General features: G+C 40.5%; 1 protein-coding gene across 3 annotated transcripts in view; it reads left to right on the top strand.

Annotated features, from left to right (window-relative positions):
* Positions 1-20: 20 nt before the first annotated feature.
* The window catches only part of SBNO1 (strawberry notch homolog 1), a 62,730-nt gene continuing 49,152 nt past the window's right edge, over positions 21-13,598 (top strand). For 2 of the 3 annotated variants that reach the window (XM_041728734.1, XM_041728732.1), the window contains exons 1-4: positions 21-269; positions 8,928-9,059; positions 9,593-9,697; positions 11,489-11,801. In XM_041728734.1, the coding sequence (XP_041584668.1) occupies positions 8,928-9,059; positions 9,593-9,697; positions 11,489-11,801 (550 nt within the window). In that variant the 5' untranslated portion in view covers positions 21-269. The remainder of the gene's footprint in view (positions 270-8,927; positions 9,060-9,592; positions 9,698-11,488; positions 11,802-13,598) is intronic. The other variant, XM_041728733.1, reaches the window with a different exon arrangement.

The raw sequence follows: 13,598 nt of genomic DNA, 5'->3' as shown, positions 1-13,598 counted from the left end.
GCGCTGGGGAGCGGAGGGAGGGGGAGGAAGTCACGTGGGGCGCGCGGCGCGCGCTGCGTGCGCGCGGCGCTTCAGCCGTCGCCCCACCCCCTCCCCTCCGGCGGGGCGGGGGGGCTGGGGGGAGGGGCGTCAAGATGGCGGCGGGGAGGTAGGCAGAGCCGGACGCCGCTGCTGCCGCCGCCACCGCCGCCTCCGCTCCAGTCGCCTCTAGTTCTTCAAGCTCTCGCCACCCGGGAGGAGCTGTTTCGGCGTCGGATCCCGCAGGGAAAGTAAGTCCTTCCCTCAGCCCTGTTCTGCTTCCACACTCCTCCTCCCGGACAGCCAGCCTCCCACTCCCACCCTCCTCAGGGGGCCGTATGGGGCCGGGTTGGGGGGGGCGCAGCCACCTCACCCCGGCTCGGGGCCTCCCTCGCCCCTCGCCGCCCCCTCAGCTGCGCGCCCCAGGGCTCTCGGGGGCAAGGTCCCGGCGGCGGCCCCGCCGCGCTCGCTTCCTCCGCCCGTCAGCGCCGGGCCCTGAGGTCGCTGCGCGTGGGGGCTCTGGGACCCTGGGGGCCCCCGGTGTCCCGGGCCGGAGGCGCTCAGTGTGGACGGGGAGGCAGGGTCTGCGGACGCCGGCTCCGGCTCCACTCGGGTCGCCCCCCCCTTGCCTTCCCTGCTCCGCTCGGGGATGGCGACGTCCCGGACCCGCAGGAAAGTGAGCTCCGCAATCCTTCAGAAGTCTTCCTGCTCGAGGTTGCTCCCGGTTTGGGGCGAGGGCGGGGGGAGATAGGGGCGCCCTAAATCTGGACCCCACACCTGCAGTTTTCTGGTTACCTCGCCCACAGGGCGTCGAGGCGGTACGTGGGACACGTGGGGGCCACCTTCAAGCCTCACCGGGTGATTAGGTTCATTTCGCCTCAAGCTCCCTCTCCTCCCGGACCCTAAGCATCTATGTGGAGAAAGGCGATGGGGGATTTGGTTACTTTAAGAGTGTTTAGCGTAACGAGCATCTAAAGTTCCCCAAACCAGTGTATGCTGGTGGTTTCCCAGAAGTGGTTTGGGATCGGTTTAACCGCTGAGGAGATTTGGATGTTCCTGAACCCTTGTGATTGTTTCTTTCCTGACCCTGGCATCCAGCTCCTCCCCTTTCCACCCCGGCTTTGTGCTGCTGTTTGGTTAATGTTTGCGGACCACTAACTTGATCCTCGCACAGAGAAGCCCTTTTTATGTGCGGGCTTCGTTTACTGTAGGAAGCTTTTGTTTCGGGGAGTTGCTGGTTGAGAAACGTAGGGTAAGAACGGGCAAGAAAATTGAGTCAAATAAAGCAACGTTTTTATCCATTGAATTGCGCACCCAATTGTAACCGCACCCGGAAGTTTGTACTAAACACGTGTTGCTGAGGGAAGGTTAAAAACTGGGTCACCTTTGACCTTTGAAAGTTGATTATTAGCGGTTTATGTTGAGTTAAATGTTTTATTTAATGCAGACAACCACGATTAGAGATAGAATGGGGCTTCTACAGAGTCGGGCAGGAGGGTCCAGAAAGCTGTCAAACCCGGAGTTGCTCTAGAGGAAATAGACTTATTAACACCTGACTGAGATACAAACCAGTCAGCAGTGTGAAAGGAATCCATTTTTTCCCCGGGTTATTTACTTCAGTCAAGAAGTGATTTTTTTCCTTAGCTGTTGGGAAAGCCGTTATCATTGGCCAAAAGATAATTTGTATAGAATTTCTAGGATAAAATGCAGAATTTGCTATTGTTGCCTTGCGTGGGACAGTAATTTTGCAAGAGAAATTTTCATGTTTAAAAAAGTTGTATCCAAAATTTACCTTCCCAGAAAATTTTTTTTTAATTTTTTTCCCTTCAGCTTCTACATTTTTATCTCCCAATCTAATTTAATTCCATATAATTGTCTATAGGATTTTAAGTAAATTTTACTTCAGCTGCTGGGTAAGTATCAAAAAGGAAGGCTTACTTGCTGGCTTACAGTCCATTCATTCATTAAATGCTTTTAACTTAGGCAGTTTTATTTAAAGGTTTTGCTGAAATTTACATAGTGCTTAAAAATGGGCAGTATAAAGATTCTTTACATGCTTTTAAAAAATGATTCATTTTAAAGACTATAGCTACTGATATATTTTGATGTTTCTTAGTTTCTAAATTGAGCTTTGATTTGAGACATGCCTCTGGTGAAGGTCGTAAACAGTCAGATCTGAGGTCTGGTCTTATCAAGTAACCTGAATTCATGAGTCTCTTGGTTCCCATGCTTTGCCTGCCTGAAGTTGATGTAAAGATACTTTGTGAGAGTAATTACTTTCACATTATATAGCTAATTAGTAAAATGATGTGTAATTCTAAAGATTTTACAATTGTCTTTTTTTTTTTTTAAATGCTGACAGTTCCACTTCAGTGTGGTTGAACTTAAATATTAAGGACAATTGGGATACCACTGAAATTTACTGTAGATGAAAAGGATAGGCTCTTGAAGAGCAGGGACTTCAATTTTATAAATAAAGTACAGTACAAAACCCATCAAATTAACTTGCTTATTAAATCTTGGGAGGTGGTATAGGCACAGAGCAATGATTTTAAAACCTTTTTATGGGATGCCTGGGTGGCCCAGTGGTCAGAGCGTCTGCCTTCAGCTCAGGGCATGATCCTGGAGTCTCCGGATGGAGTCCCACTCAGGCTCCCTGCGAGGAGCCTACTTCTCCCTCTGCCTGTGTCTCTGCCTCTCTTTCTGTGTGTGTCTCTCATGAATAAATAAATTAATCTTTAAAAAATTTTTAAAACCTGTTTATTGTATCCCTTGGTAAGACATGTTTTACATTGTGACCTACATATCCACACATAGAACTGAAAAACTCATCATGAAATAACGATCATCTCCACATGCTCTTTGCTAGTTTTCTCTTCTGTACTGAAATATTTAAGAATTCTGGTTATGATACACTGAATTGACTTGACAGCTCACTGTAGTGTGACCACCAGTTTAAAAAATATGGTATAGGGTTAAGAATACGGAATTTTGGGATGTGGCAGTCAGAGCTCCTGAGTTTCTGATTCTGTTCCACAATTGCTTTGTTGTTACCTTGTTACAATTCATCTCTCTAAGCCTCAGTTTTTCATCTGGGACAAAGGAATAACATGTAGTATTTACTTGGAAGTTATCTTGAGGGTTAAAAGAGAAAAAAAATCCAAACCTATAGTAAATCTCAAGATGACTAGTGATCTGAATTTGGTGGTGGTAACCAAGAAAGTTGTTTAACAACACTCCCCCCTTCTTTCATGTACTTTTTTTGCAAAGCATGTTTGAAACTCTGTCATCTGCACCTTCTTTTGGGAATCCATTCTTACAAGTTTTGCAGTGAGAATGGAGGGAGGCATGTTTTACTGAGCAATTGCTCCTTTGAAAAATAGCTGTTAAAAATTAGATTATACCCTTCTAGGTAATGAAAATCCTTGTTAGTGAACTTTTTTATACTACCTGATGTTCTCAAGGAACCAGTGCTCAGTAGACACTAAATAAACACCTTGTTAATGAACTATATTAGCTAAGTTCTGAGGGGATCATTATCCTTCAACTTACTAAACTAAATGTCAGTTATCACCTTTGGGCTGCATTAAAGCAAAGTTGAATCAGAGTTAAAGGACATACTTAGTGCTGTTAAAGAAAAGTGCTAAGTATCTTAGCATGATACTTGATAAATGATATGTTTGCACATGTAAAGAGGACTACCAGTTTCCTCTAGACATACCAGCTAATTACCTGGATAAAATGAATATGTGACACTTATATGTAAAAAGGAACTAATATTTTATAGAACTAATTTGGAAGTTAGTTATTGAGTGGATTGCCAATAAATAAAACTTGTGTTCTGGGAAATTGTATTAGTGATGTGAGAGAAAACCTATTTTTTGACGTGATACTAATATCAATGTGTAGTAGCTAGTAGCATAGTGTTTATTCAACCAGCAATCCTATAAGATAGGTTCTATTTTTATTGCTATATGAAGATGAGGAAACTGAGTCACACGTTATTCCTTGACTATATTATACTACATGTGCATGATGTAGCCAGTATTTGAACCCAGATACTCTGTTTGACTCCATAGTCTACTCAGCCTCTGTGGTGTGCTGCCCCTGCTGCAGATAGATCCCTTGTATCTTGTAGCCCTGAGCTATAAAGATGTGCTTTAGGTCTCAACAAGAGGAACCTTGTCCTGGTTGATAGGTTTCAGTGTTGGTATTCTCAGTGGGAACTGTATCCTTTCATTCTTCTGATTGGCTATTGTTTCTCAGGATTCTCTTCCTGCCAAAGATGGCTCTTAGTTTCTCTCTACTACTGTGTCCTTGCTTATTTATCATAGAAACTTTCATCGGTGTACTATTTTGAAATAGGTGATATTTTCCAGTGTATTTATAATAGAAATGGAACCTTTTTGTTGTCCTTTGTTTGAGATAGAATCATTCTGGGATTGGTTACTTTGGGGTTTGTTGGATTGCTACATGTTAAATGTTTCTTAAGGTCTGTGAAATCCTTTGTAGACACACTGTAACACAGTTCTCTTACACTTAACAGTATTTGCATTCATATTGTATTTAGTGGGTTCAAAGCAAAAATGTTTTCTCAAGAATAAATCTTGTAAGGTGAGAAGAAGACTGATTAATATAACCTTTTAAGGGCTCTGTTAGCTTGAACACTGAAATTGTGAGTCTGTAATAGTTTCAGAATAGGAAAATGATTAAATATTAAGGGGTTTGCCTAATGGAACTAGAGAAAGGCAGAGATGTTCCTCTGTATCCCTTGCCCCCTTTCTCGCTGCAAAAAAGTTCAAGTAGAGAATTTGTTTCCATTTGGCTAAGAAAGGATCCTTAGATTTTGTTTTTGTATATTATGTGTATAAACCTAAAATATTTTTCATTAATAGCTTGCAAAAGACATGTTATTACTAAGTCATTATGTAGATCAGAGGTCTCAAATTGTGATTCCTGTGAATGAATTTTCAGAGGGTTAGTGATAGTATTATTTATAACTGTGCTGTTATTTCTTGTAAAAATACCAAGATTCCCTCCAAATTCTTCCCTTCCATGATATTTTTATACTTGCAATGCTCATTGTTTAGAAAATATATTTCAAAGAACTCTCATGTATTAATGCTTTTCAGTGATTTTTGTTTGCTTTCATTAATGATGTTTCTGTACTTTTTAGTAGAATTAGAAAAGGCTTGGTGTGCATTTAATGGATTAATGGATCCTTTGGCTTCCAAGCATTCTTTGGTCTGTAGTTTAGGAGTCATTGGTTTAGGGGCGCCTGGGTGGCTCAGCGGTTTAGTGCCTGCTTTCGGCCCAGGGCGTGATCCTGGAGTCCTGGGATCGAGTCCCACATTGGGCTCCCTGCATGGAGCCTGCTTCTCCCCCTGCCTATGTCTCTGCACACCCCCCCCCCCCGTCTCTCTCATGAATAAATAAATAAAATATTTTTTTAAAAAAAGGAGTCATTGGTTTAAAACAATGTGTTTTGGTTTGAAATGTAAATGAATCATAATTTTGAGTATTTACTAAAAAAAGATGACATTTTGATAGTCTCTGGAGTTCTATTAATCTAGGTCAGGATTACCCATAGCAAGCAGGCCAAGACCACTTCTATTCCCACAGGTCAGTGGTCTTAAGTATTTGGTTAGTTGATATGGTTTTTTGTTTTGTTTTTTTTAAGATTTATATATGTATATTTTAGGGAGGGTGTGAGAGGGCACATGCATGTTAGTGGGAAGGGGCAGAGTGACAGAGAGGGAATCTCTAGCAGACTCCCTACTGAGAATGGAGCCTGACAGGGGCTTTGATCTCATGACCTTGAGATCATGACCTAAGCAAAAATCAAGAGTCCGATGCTCTACTGAGCCACCCAGGTGCCACAGTTGAAATGTTTTTAAAGCATTGATTGATTGGTTTAGGGATTCCTCGGTGGGGTGGCGGTGGGGTGGCGCAGTGGTTGAGCGTCTACCTTCAGTTTAGGGCGTGATCCTGGGGTTCTGGGATCAAGTCCCACATCAGGCTACCTGAAGGGAGCTTCCTTCTCACTCTGCCTCTCCCTCTGTTCTCTCATGAATAAATAAAATCTTAAAAAAAAATAAAGCCTTGGTTTAGCTATCTTGGTACATGTTTGTACTCTATTAAGGTAATTTGTAAAGCATGGTCAGCTGTGTCTAGATTAGAAAAATGATTAACTTTATTTTATTTTTTTAAATATTTTATTTATTTATTCTTAGAGGCAGAGACACAGGCAGAGGGAGAAGCAGGCTCCATGCAGGGAGCCGGATATGGGACTCCATCCCGGGTCCCCAGGATCACACCCCAGGCCACAGGCAGCGCCAAACCACTGCGCCACCAGGGCTGCCCGATTAACTTTATTTTAAATCCATGTTGGGACATTTCTCATATTTGTCTCCCCTGTTCAGTCCCTTTGTACTGTTTCCATCTTGCTATCCAGTGATCTCTCTCCCTACCGGTTTTAATCTCAGACTGGCATTTATTCCAAAGTATCAAAATTTAGGTTAGCAACATCGACTTATCTATTTATTAGAAAGAGAATGCATGGGCTTTGGGATTTTGAATAATCTAGATATGGGTAACTGTAGGTAATTTGAGCTTTCTGAGCCTCGGTTTCAACTTTTAAAAATACCTGTCTTTTTCAGGGTTGTTGTGGGCTCATAGTGTATGAAGAGCCTAACACTTTGTTAGACTTGTAAAAGATACTTAGTCACTGTCAATTCCCTTACTTTTCTCCTTCTGCTCAAAATGCATTTTTCTTTTTTTTCCTATGATTTTATTTAGGGACGCCTGGGCTGGATAGCTCAATGGTTGAGTGTCTGCTTTTGGCTCAGTTCGTGATCCCAGGATCCTGGGATCAAGTCCCGCATCGGGCTCCCCGCGGGGAACCAGCTACTCCCTCTGCGTGTGTTCCTGTGTCTTGTGAATAAATAATTTTTAAAAAATTTTTTATTTATACGTATATTTTTATCTTTAAGATTTTATTTGAGAGATTGAGAGAGAATATGAGCAGGGGGGCGGGAGGAAGAGGGAGAAGCAGACTTCAAACTAAGCAGGGAGCCCAACATGGGGCTCAATCCCAGGACCCTGAGATCATGACCTGAGCTGCAGGCAGATGCTTAACCCATTGAGCCACCCAAGGCCCCAAAATGTATTCTTCCACAGACTTTTCCTTTCTCTGAAAAATCTCCTTTGGGCTATTTCTTCTTCCTTGGGGCTGTTCTAGACTCCCTTTAAACAGTGGTTATGTCTTGAGTTTCATTTCTGGATATCTGTGGACTCTAAACTCATTCATGTTTCTGTTAGAACTTTTTTCTAAATGATATATATAGGCTCATGTGGCATAGACCTACGTAGTAGAGGACTTCTCTGTGCAGTACTTTTATTTGAAACAGTAGTTCTTATATGTTGGAAGTCATGGTCACAGTGCCTAACGCATTTCTTTTTTGTAGGACATAATGAAAATATTGACATTTAATTCTTTGGCGCGGCCTGAGAACAAACGAACTAGCTAAAGATTAGTGTATTATTTATGTAACATGAAATTAGATTTTTGGGAAAAACAACTACAGTCTCCGGTAGGTTTTCAGGTTTGTGTATATAAATTGGTTATTTCAGATAAATTAATGACATGTTAAAAATGGAAAAAGTTAAGATTTTTTTCCCCTTACAAAATGGATAAAAATTCATTTTGGTGGTGACGTACTTTGATATATTGTATTAAGAGTACATTTGGAAAACCTAAATCTAAAATGTATTTGTAGGGCACCGAGGTGGCTCGGTCAGTTGATCGTCCGACTTTTGGTTTAAGCTCAGGTTATGATCTTGGGGTTGTGGGATCGAGCCCTGCTTCTGGCTCCACACTCAGCAAAGAGTCTGCTTGAGATTCTCTCCTTTTGCCTCCCCTTCTGCCCTCCCCCATCTAAGAAATAAAATATTTAATTAAATGTATTTGCTTGTTCCTAAATACGTATTTCCCCCCACTAAACTCTGTATAATTCATTTTGGAGTCTTCTGGACTCAGTGTTTTTTCAGTGTCTTGGCTTAACTCTAATCATCCATCAACTCATGCTTTTTGTGTATTTCATATTCTCTTTCATTTTTGAGCTTTTTATAAACTTAGTCTTATGGATTGTGCTTCGTAAATATCTTGGAATCTATCCCCCTCTTTCTTTCACGCCCTGCTGTATTATAGCATATAATCTCTTTGGTCCGCTGTGGCAGTTTCCTCAAATGTATCCCTGCTTCTAGTCTTACTCTACCCATTTTCAGTTTGCTTCCATACTTTTACGAAGTAACCTTTCTAAGTCACAAATCTATGTCCTGCAGTCCTCTATCTGAAAACTCTTTCATGACCCTTACTACCCATGGGATTAAGTGAACTCTCTAGCATGGTATAAAAGTTTGTGGATGATAACTTCCTCCTCTCTTGTCATCACCTGCCTGAGGCTTTCTATTCTGAACTTCCATACCAGTGATGAATTACTCTAACCATAGTTCTTAAAGAGCACCAATGTTTTTGATATCTCCATAAGTTTGAGTGCACTGTCCAGAATATTCTCATCCACCTGGTGATTTCTTCCTTGAGACTCAGTTCCACGGTCATCTTTGTAACCTTTTTCCAGGCAAAGTTCAGCAGCATTCCTTCTCTGTTCCCACAGCATTTTGTATACATACACTCTTGCTGTGATTTACATATTTCTCTGTCCTTTTCATCTTATTGTGAAATTTTTGGAATCAGAGGCTTTCTCTTTTATCCTTCTTGCCTGATATGTAGCAGATTCTTCATAAATACCAAATAGATGGATCTGGCAGAAGATGTTGGTTTGTATTTAGAAGAGAGTTAATTGGCATTTTAAGTTTTTTATGTTAATATTAAATATTTTGTTCTAAAGATGGTGGAGCCAGGGCAAGATTTACTGCTTGCTGCTTTGAGTGAGAGTGGAATTAGTCCGAATGACCTCTTTGATATTGATGGGGGAGATGCAGGGCTTGCAACTCCAACAGCTACTCCTCCAGTTCAGCAGGTAAGAGTTTTCCAAAGCCTCTGTAAAAAGTGGATTGTTTAATTTTAATTTCTACTTTTAGAGACAGGCATTATTAAGACATAATTTTAAATAAGCATGTGTATGTTATTTTTATATTATTAGTCTTCATGAGATAGAAAATATTTGCAGTGAAAATCAAGACATTTTCTGCTTTGATATATATATATATATATGTGTGTGTGTGTATGTATGTACGTATGTAAAAGATGATTTGTTTAGAGCTCTTGTGGGAGGTTTGTTATCTCCTTACTAGTTGTCTTTGTACTTTATGAGGATCCTCTTTTGAGGTTTCACTATACAGATTCTCCGAAAGTAAAAAGATTCTGGTATTAGTATCGTTTTGTGAAGATGTACTTGTAAAGATTATTATTTCATACCTGGTATCAGAGATTCGACATTCTGAGTGTAAAACTTAACATTTTTTGTTTTAATAAAATAAATACATCTTTTGTTCTTGAAACAGAATTTACTGCTGTCATTTTTTATTTCTTTCTCTGTTGTTTTCTCTCTAGTCTGTGCCACTTAGTGCATTAGAACTAGGTTTGGAGACTGAAGCAACAGTTCCTGTTAAGCCAGAACCAGAGACAGTACCTACTCCAGCACTACTAAATGTTAGAGTAAGAATGATTTACATTTGGCATGATTACTAAAATGGTTTTGAATTGTAAGAAAATAACCTGTAATATAAAGTTATTAAACCAATCCTGTTTTCACTATTTCTTTCCAATATGCTACTCTCGCCTCCTACTTTATAAAAACACTTCTTTCAAAAAAAAAAAAAAAACACTTCTTTCATTCATCTCATAGTTACTTTGATCAAAAGGTAGTTAGGATAAAACAAACTTTTTAAAATTTTACTTATTGTAAATGATAGAAAATTTATGAAGTAAAGATGAGTTACATGTTACCCCACTACACATTTCATTTTTCCTTGTTTATTTCAGCTTTTGTCCATTGGTAGATGTGATTTTTATGCTTTAAATACAGAATTCCTCTGGTTTTGCTTTTAATATAGCAATTATTAACTTAAGCCTAGTGATATAAAATTATTGGACAACCTAGTTAAAAATTTTCTAACATATGATAAATCATTGTGAGTTTTATTTAAAAGTTGTAAGTGGTACCTGGCTGGGCTCAGTTGGTGGAACGTGTGACTCCTGATTTCAGGGTTTTGAGTTCGAGCCCTACATTGAGTGTTGAGATTAAATAAATAAATAAATAAATAAATAAATAAATAAATAAATAAATCTTTTCTTTAAAAAAAAAAAAGGCTTTTATATTAAAGTAGACTCCATACTCAACATGGGGCTTGAACTCACAATCCTAAATTAGGAGTTGCATGCTCTAAGATTGAGCCAGGGACGCCTGGGTGGCTCAGTGGTTTAGTGTCTGCCTTCAGCCCAGGGCCCGGGACCAAGTCCCGCATCAGGCTCCCTACATGGAGCCTGCTTCTCTCTGCCTATGTCTCGGCCTCTCTCTGTGTGTGTCTCATGAATAAATAAATAAAATCTTAAAAAAAATAAAAATAAGATTGAGCCAGTCAGGTACCCCAAAGCTTCCTGCTTTAAAAAATAGTGATAAGTGGTAATCCATAAATTTTTGTTACATGAGTCACGGAAAAAATACTTTGAGGAGGAAAGGAAGTAGACATAGACATAGACTAAAATTTAAAAATACCTTGATTGTACTTCAGTCCATTATAGTCACAGACCACATTGTCATCCTCCTAATCTTTGACCCCTTTTCCCTGCATTTTTGTCCGACTCCTAATGCCGCCCCTGGCCCAAGCTATTAAAAAGAAAATGCTATGTAGCTTTGTCTTAGGCTTAAAGGTAGTACCTGTATTATCAGCAGTATGTGACATTGGTGGATTGGCTGGATCATTCATGCAACATCGGTATTTAAAACTCTAGTGGTTTTATATTTTAAGTTCTAAACATTGGTATAGTTGGTATGGTAGCAAACAAAACATTGGACAAGAATCATAAAATGCTAGCAATGGAAAATGGACCTCAGAGAGCCTGGGCCTCTGGGGGTGAAGTGATTTGCCTAAGGTTTTTAACCTAGTTGGGGCAGTGCTGGGATTAGAAATTCTTTCTGTTTCTAGTCCTTATGTTAATACACATTACTACACATCACCGCTTGCTTAGGATAGTCCCATTTTATGCTTGCAACCCCAGCAGTTATAGAAAATGTCACACTACTACTATACCTTTTTTTTCCTGTCAAAGTGGTAGTTTTAACTTAGTAATTTAGGCATATTTAATTAAAAATACAGTGCTAATGTTTAGGTAAGAATTAAAGTCCATTTTTGAGGTTTAAATGGCCTCCTTTATTTGTAGATCTAGGCCACATTAGAGAATCCAGTACTTCTCAGTGGTCTGATATGTTATGGTTTTCTTTTATAGCAGCAGCCTCCATCTACTACAACATTTGTGCTGAATCAAATAAATCAGCTTCCGACCTTGGGATCTACAATTGTAATGACTAAAACACCGCCTGTAACAACAAATCGGCAGACCATCACTTTAACAAAGTTTATCCAGACTACTGCAAACACACGCCCTTCAGTCTCAGCACCAGCAGTACGAAATGCCATGACCTCTGCACCCTCAAAAGACCAGGTTCAGCTGAAGGACCTACTGAAAAATAATAGTCTGAATGAACTCATGAAACTGAAGCCACCAGCTAATATTGCTCAGCCAGTTGCAACAGCAGCTAGTAAGTCCGTTTTCAGTCTTGTCAGCTGACTCCCTTTGGTAAGATGTGTCGGTGTGTTTTTAAGGATTTGCTTGGGTCTTAAAAGAACTGGCTATGAATGACATATATGTATGACTCTGTACAATTATAGCATTTGTACAATTCAAGGGAAGGAGAAATTTAGAAGCCCTAACGTTTATCTTGAAATGAAGTGTGGAATTACCAGGTAACTACATTACTTAACACCGTGAGATTTCAGTTTTATATATTGGGAGTAACTGGTTAATATTTTCTCAGTCGTTTAAATCAGTACTTCTCAAACTTTATGTGCTTATGAGTCACCTGGAGATCTTGTTCAAAAACAGAATCAGATTTAGTAGGTCTACGGTAGGGCCCAAGATTTTGCATTTCTAACCAGCTTTTCAGAGGTGGTGGGGGTTACTGGTAGTCCTTGGACCATGCATGAAGTAACTGGCTTTAAACTGATATTAATGCTTTATTTATTTATTTATTTATTTATTTATTTATTTATTTATTTATTTATGAAGATTTTATTTATTTATTCATGAGAGACAGAGAGAGAGAGAAGCAGAGACACAGGCAGAGGGAGAAGCAGGCTCCATGCAGGGAGCCCGACACGGGACTCAATCCTGGGTCTCCAGGATCACACCTTGGGCTGAAGGTGGCACTAAACTGCTGAGCCACCCGGGCTGTTTTACTGCTTTAACTCTGACTTTTACAGTTTATTACTTTGCCTGTCAGTGACTTAATTGCTTTTGGGTAGTCATATATTTAGTAAATTCTTTTTTAAAATACATACATTTTTGAGGTGCTTGGGTGGCTCAGTTGGTTGAGTGTCTGACTCTTGATTTTGGCTCAGCTCGTGATCTCAGGGTCCTGAAATTGAGGGACCTTTGTGGGGCCTCTGTGCTCCATGCAAAGTCTGCTTGTCCTTCTCCCTCTCCCTCTGCCCTACCCCCCCTGCCCTTCCCCCTGCCCTTCTCTCTCAAATAAAGAAAAATGTTTTTTCTTTCTTTTTTTTTCTTAATTTTATTTATTCATGAGAGACAGAGAAAGAGGCAGAGGGAGAAGCAAGCTCCACGCAAGGATTTCGATGTGGGACTTGATCCCAGGTCTCCAGGATCACGACCTAGGCTGAAGGCGCGCTAAACCGCTGAGCCACCAGGGCTGCCCAAGAAAAACCTTTTTAAAAAAATTACAGGGCAGCCCCAGTAGCTTAGTGGTTTAGCGCCGCCTTCCACCCAGGGCGTGATCCTGGAGACTGGGGATCGAGACCCACGTCGGGCTTCCTGCCTGGAGCCTGCTTCTCCCTCTGCCTGTTTCTCTCTCTCTCTGTCTCTAATAAGTAAATAAAAAATCTTAAAAAAAAATTACAGGGGCACCTGGGTGGGGCTCAGGGGTTGAGCATCTGCCTTTGGTTAAGATCGTGATCCCAGAATCCTGGGATGGAATACCACATTGGATTCCCTGCAGGAGCCTGCTTCTCCCACTGCCTAGGTCTCTGCCCCTTTCTGTGTCTCTCATGAATAAATAAATAAAATCTTAAAAAAGAAAAAAATTAAGGATAGCCCTGGTGGCACAGCGGTTTAGCGCCGCCTGCAGCCCAGGGTGTGACCCTGGAGGCCCTGGATCCAGTCCCACGTCAGGCTCTCTGCATGGAGCCTGCTTCTCCCTCTGCCTGTGTCTCTGCCTCTCTCTCTCTCTCTCTGAGTAAATAAATAAAATCTTTAAAAATATATATGTAAAATACATACATTTTCATTATAAAATAATTCACCTTTTTAAAAAAGTGTTTTT

Source organism: Vulpes lagopus, chromosome 14 (assembly GCF_018345385.1).
Source record: "Vulpes lagopus strain Blue_001 chromosome 14, ASM1834538v1, whole genome shotgun sequence".
Lineage (NCBI taxonomy): Eukaryota > Metazoa > Chordata > Mammalia > Carnivora > Canidae > Vulpes > Vulpes lagopus.
This window is presented reverse-complemented; position numbering and strand designations above follow the sequence as displayed.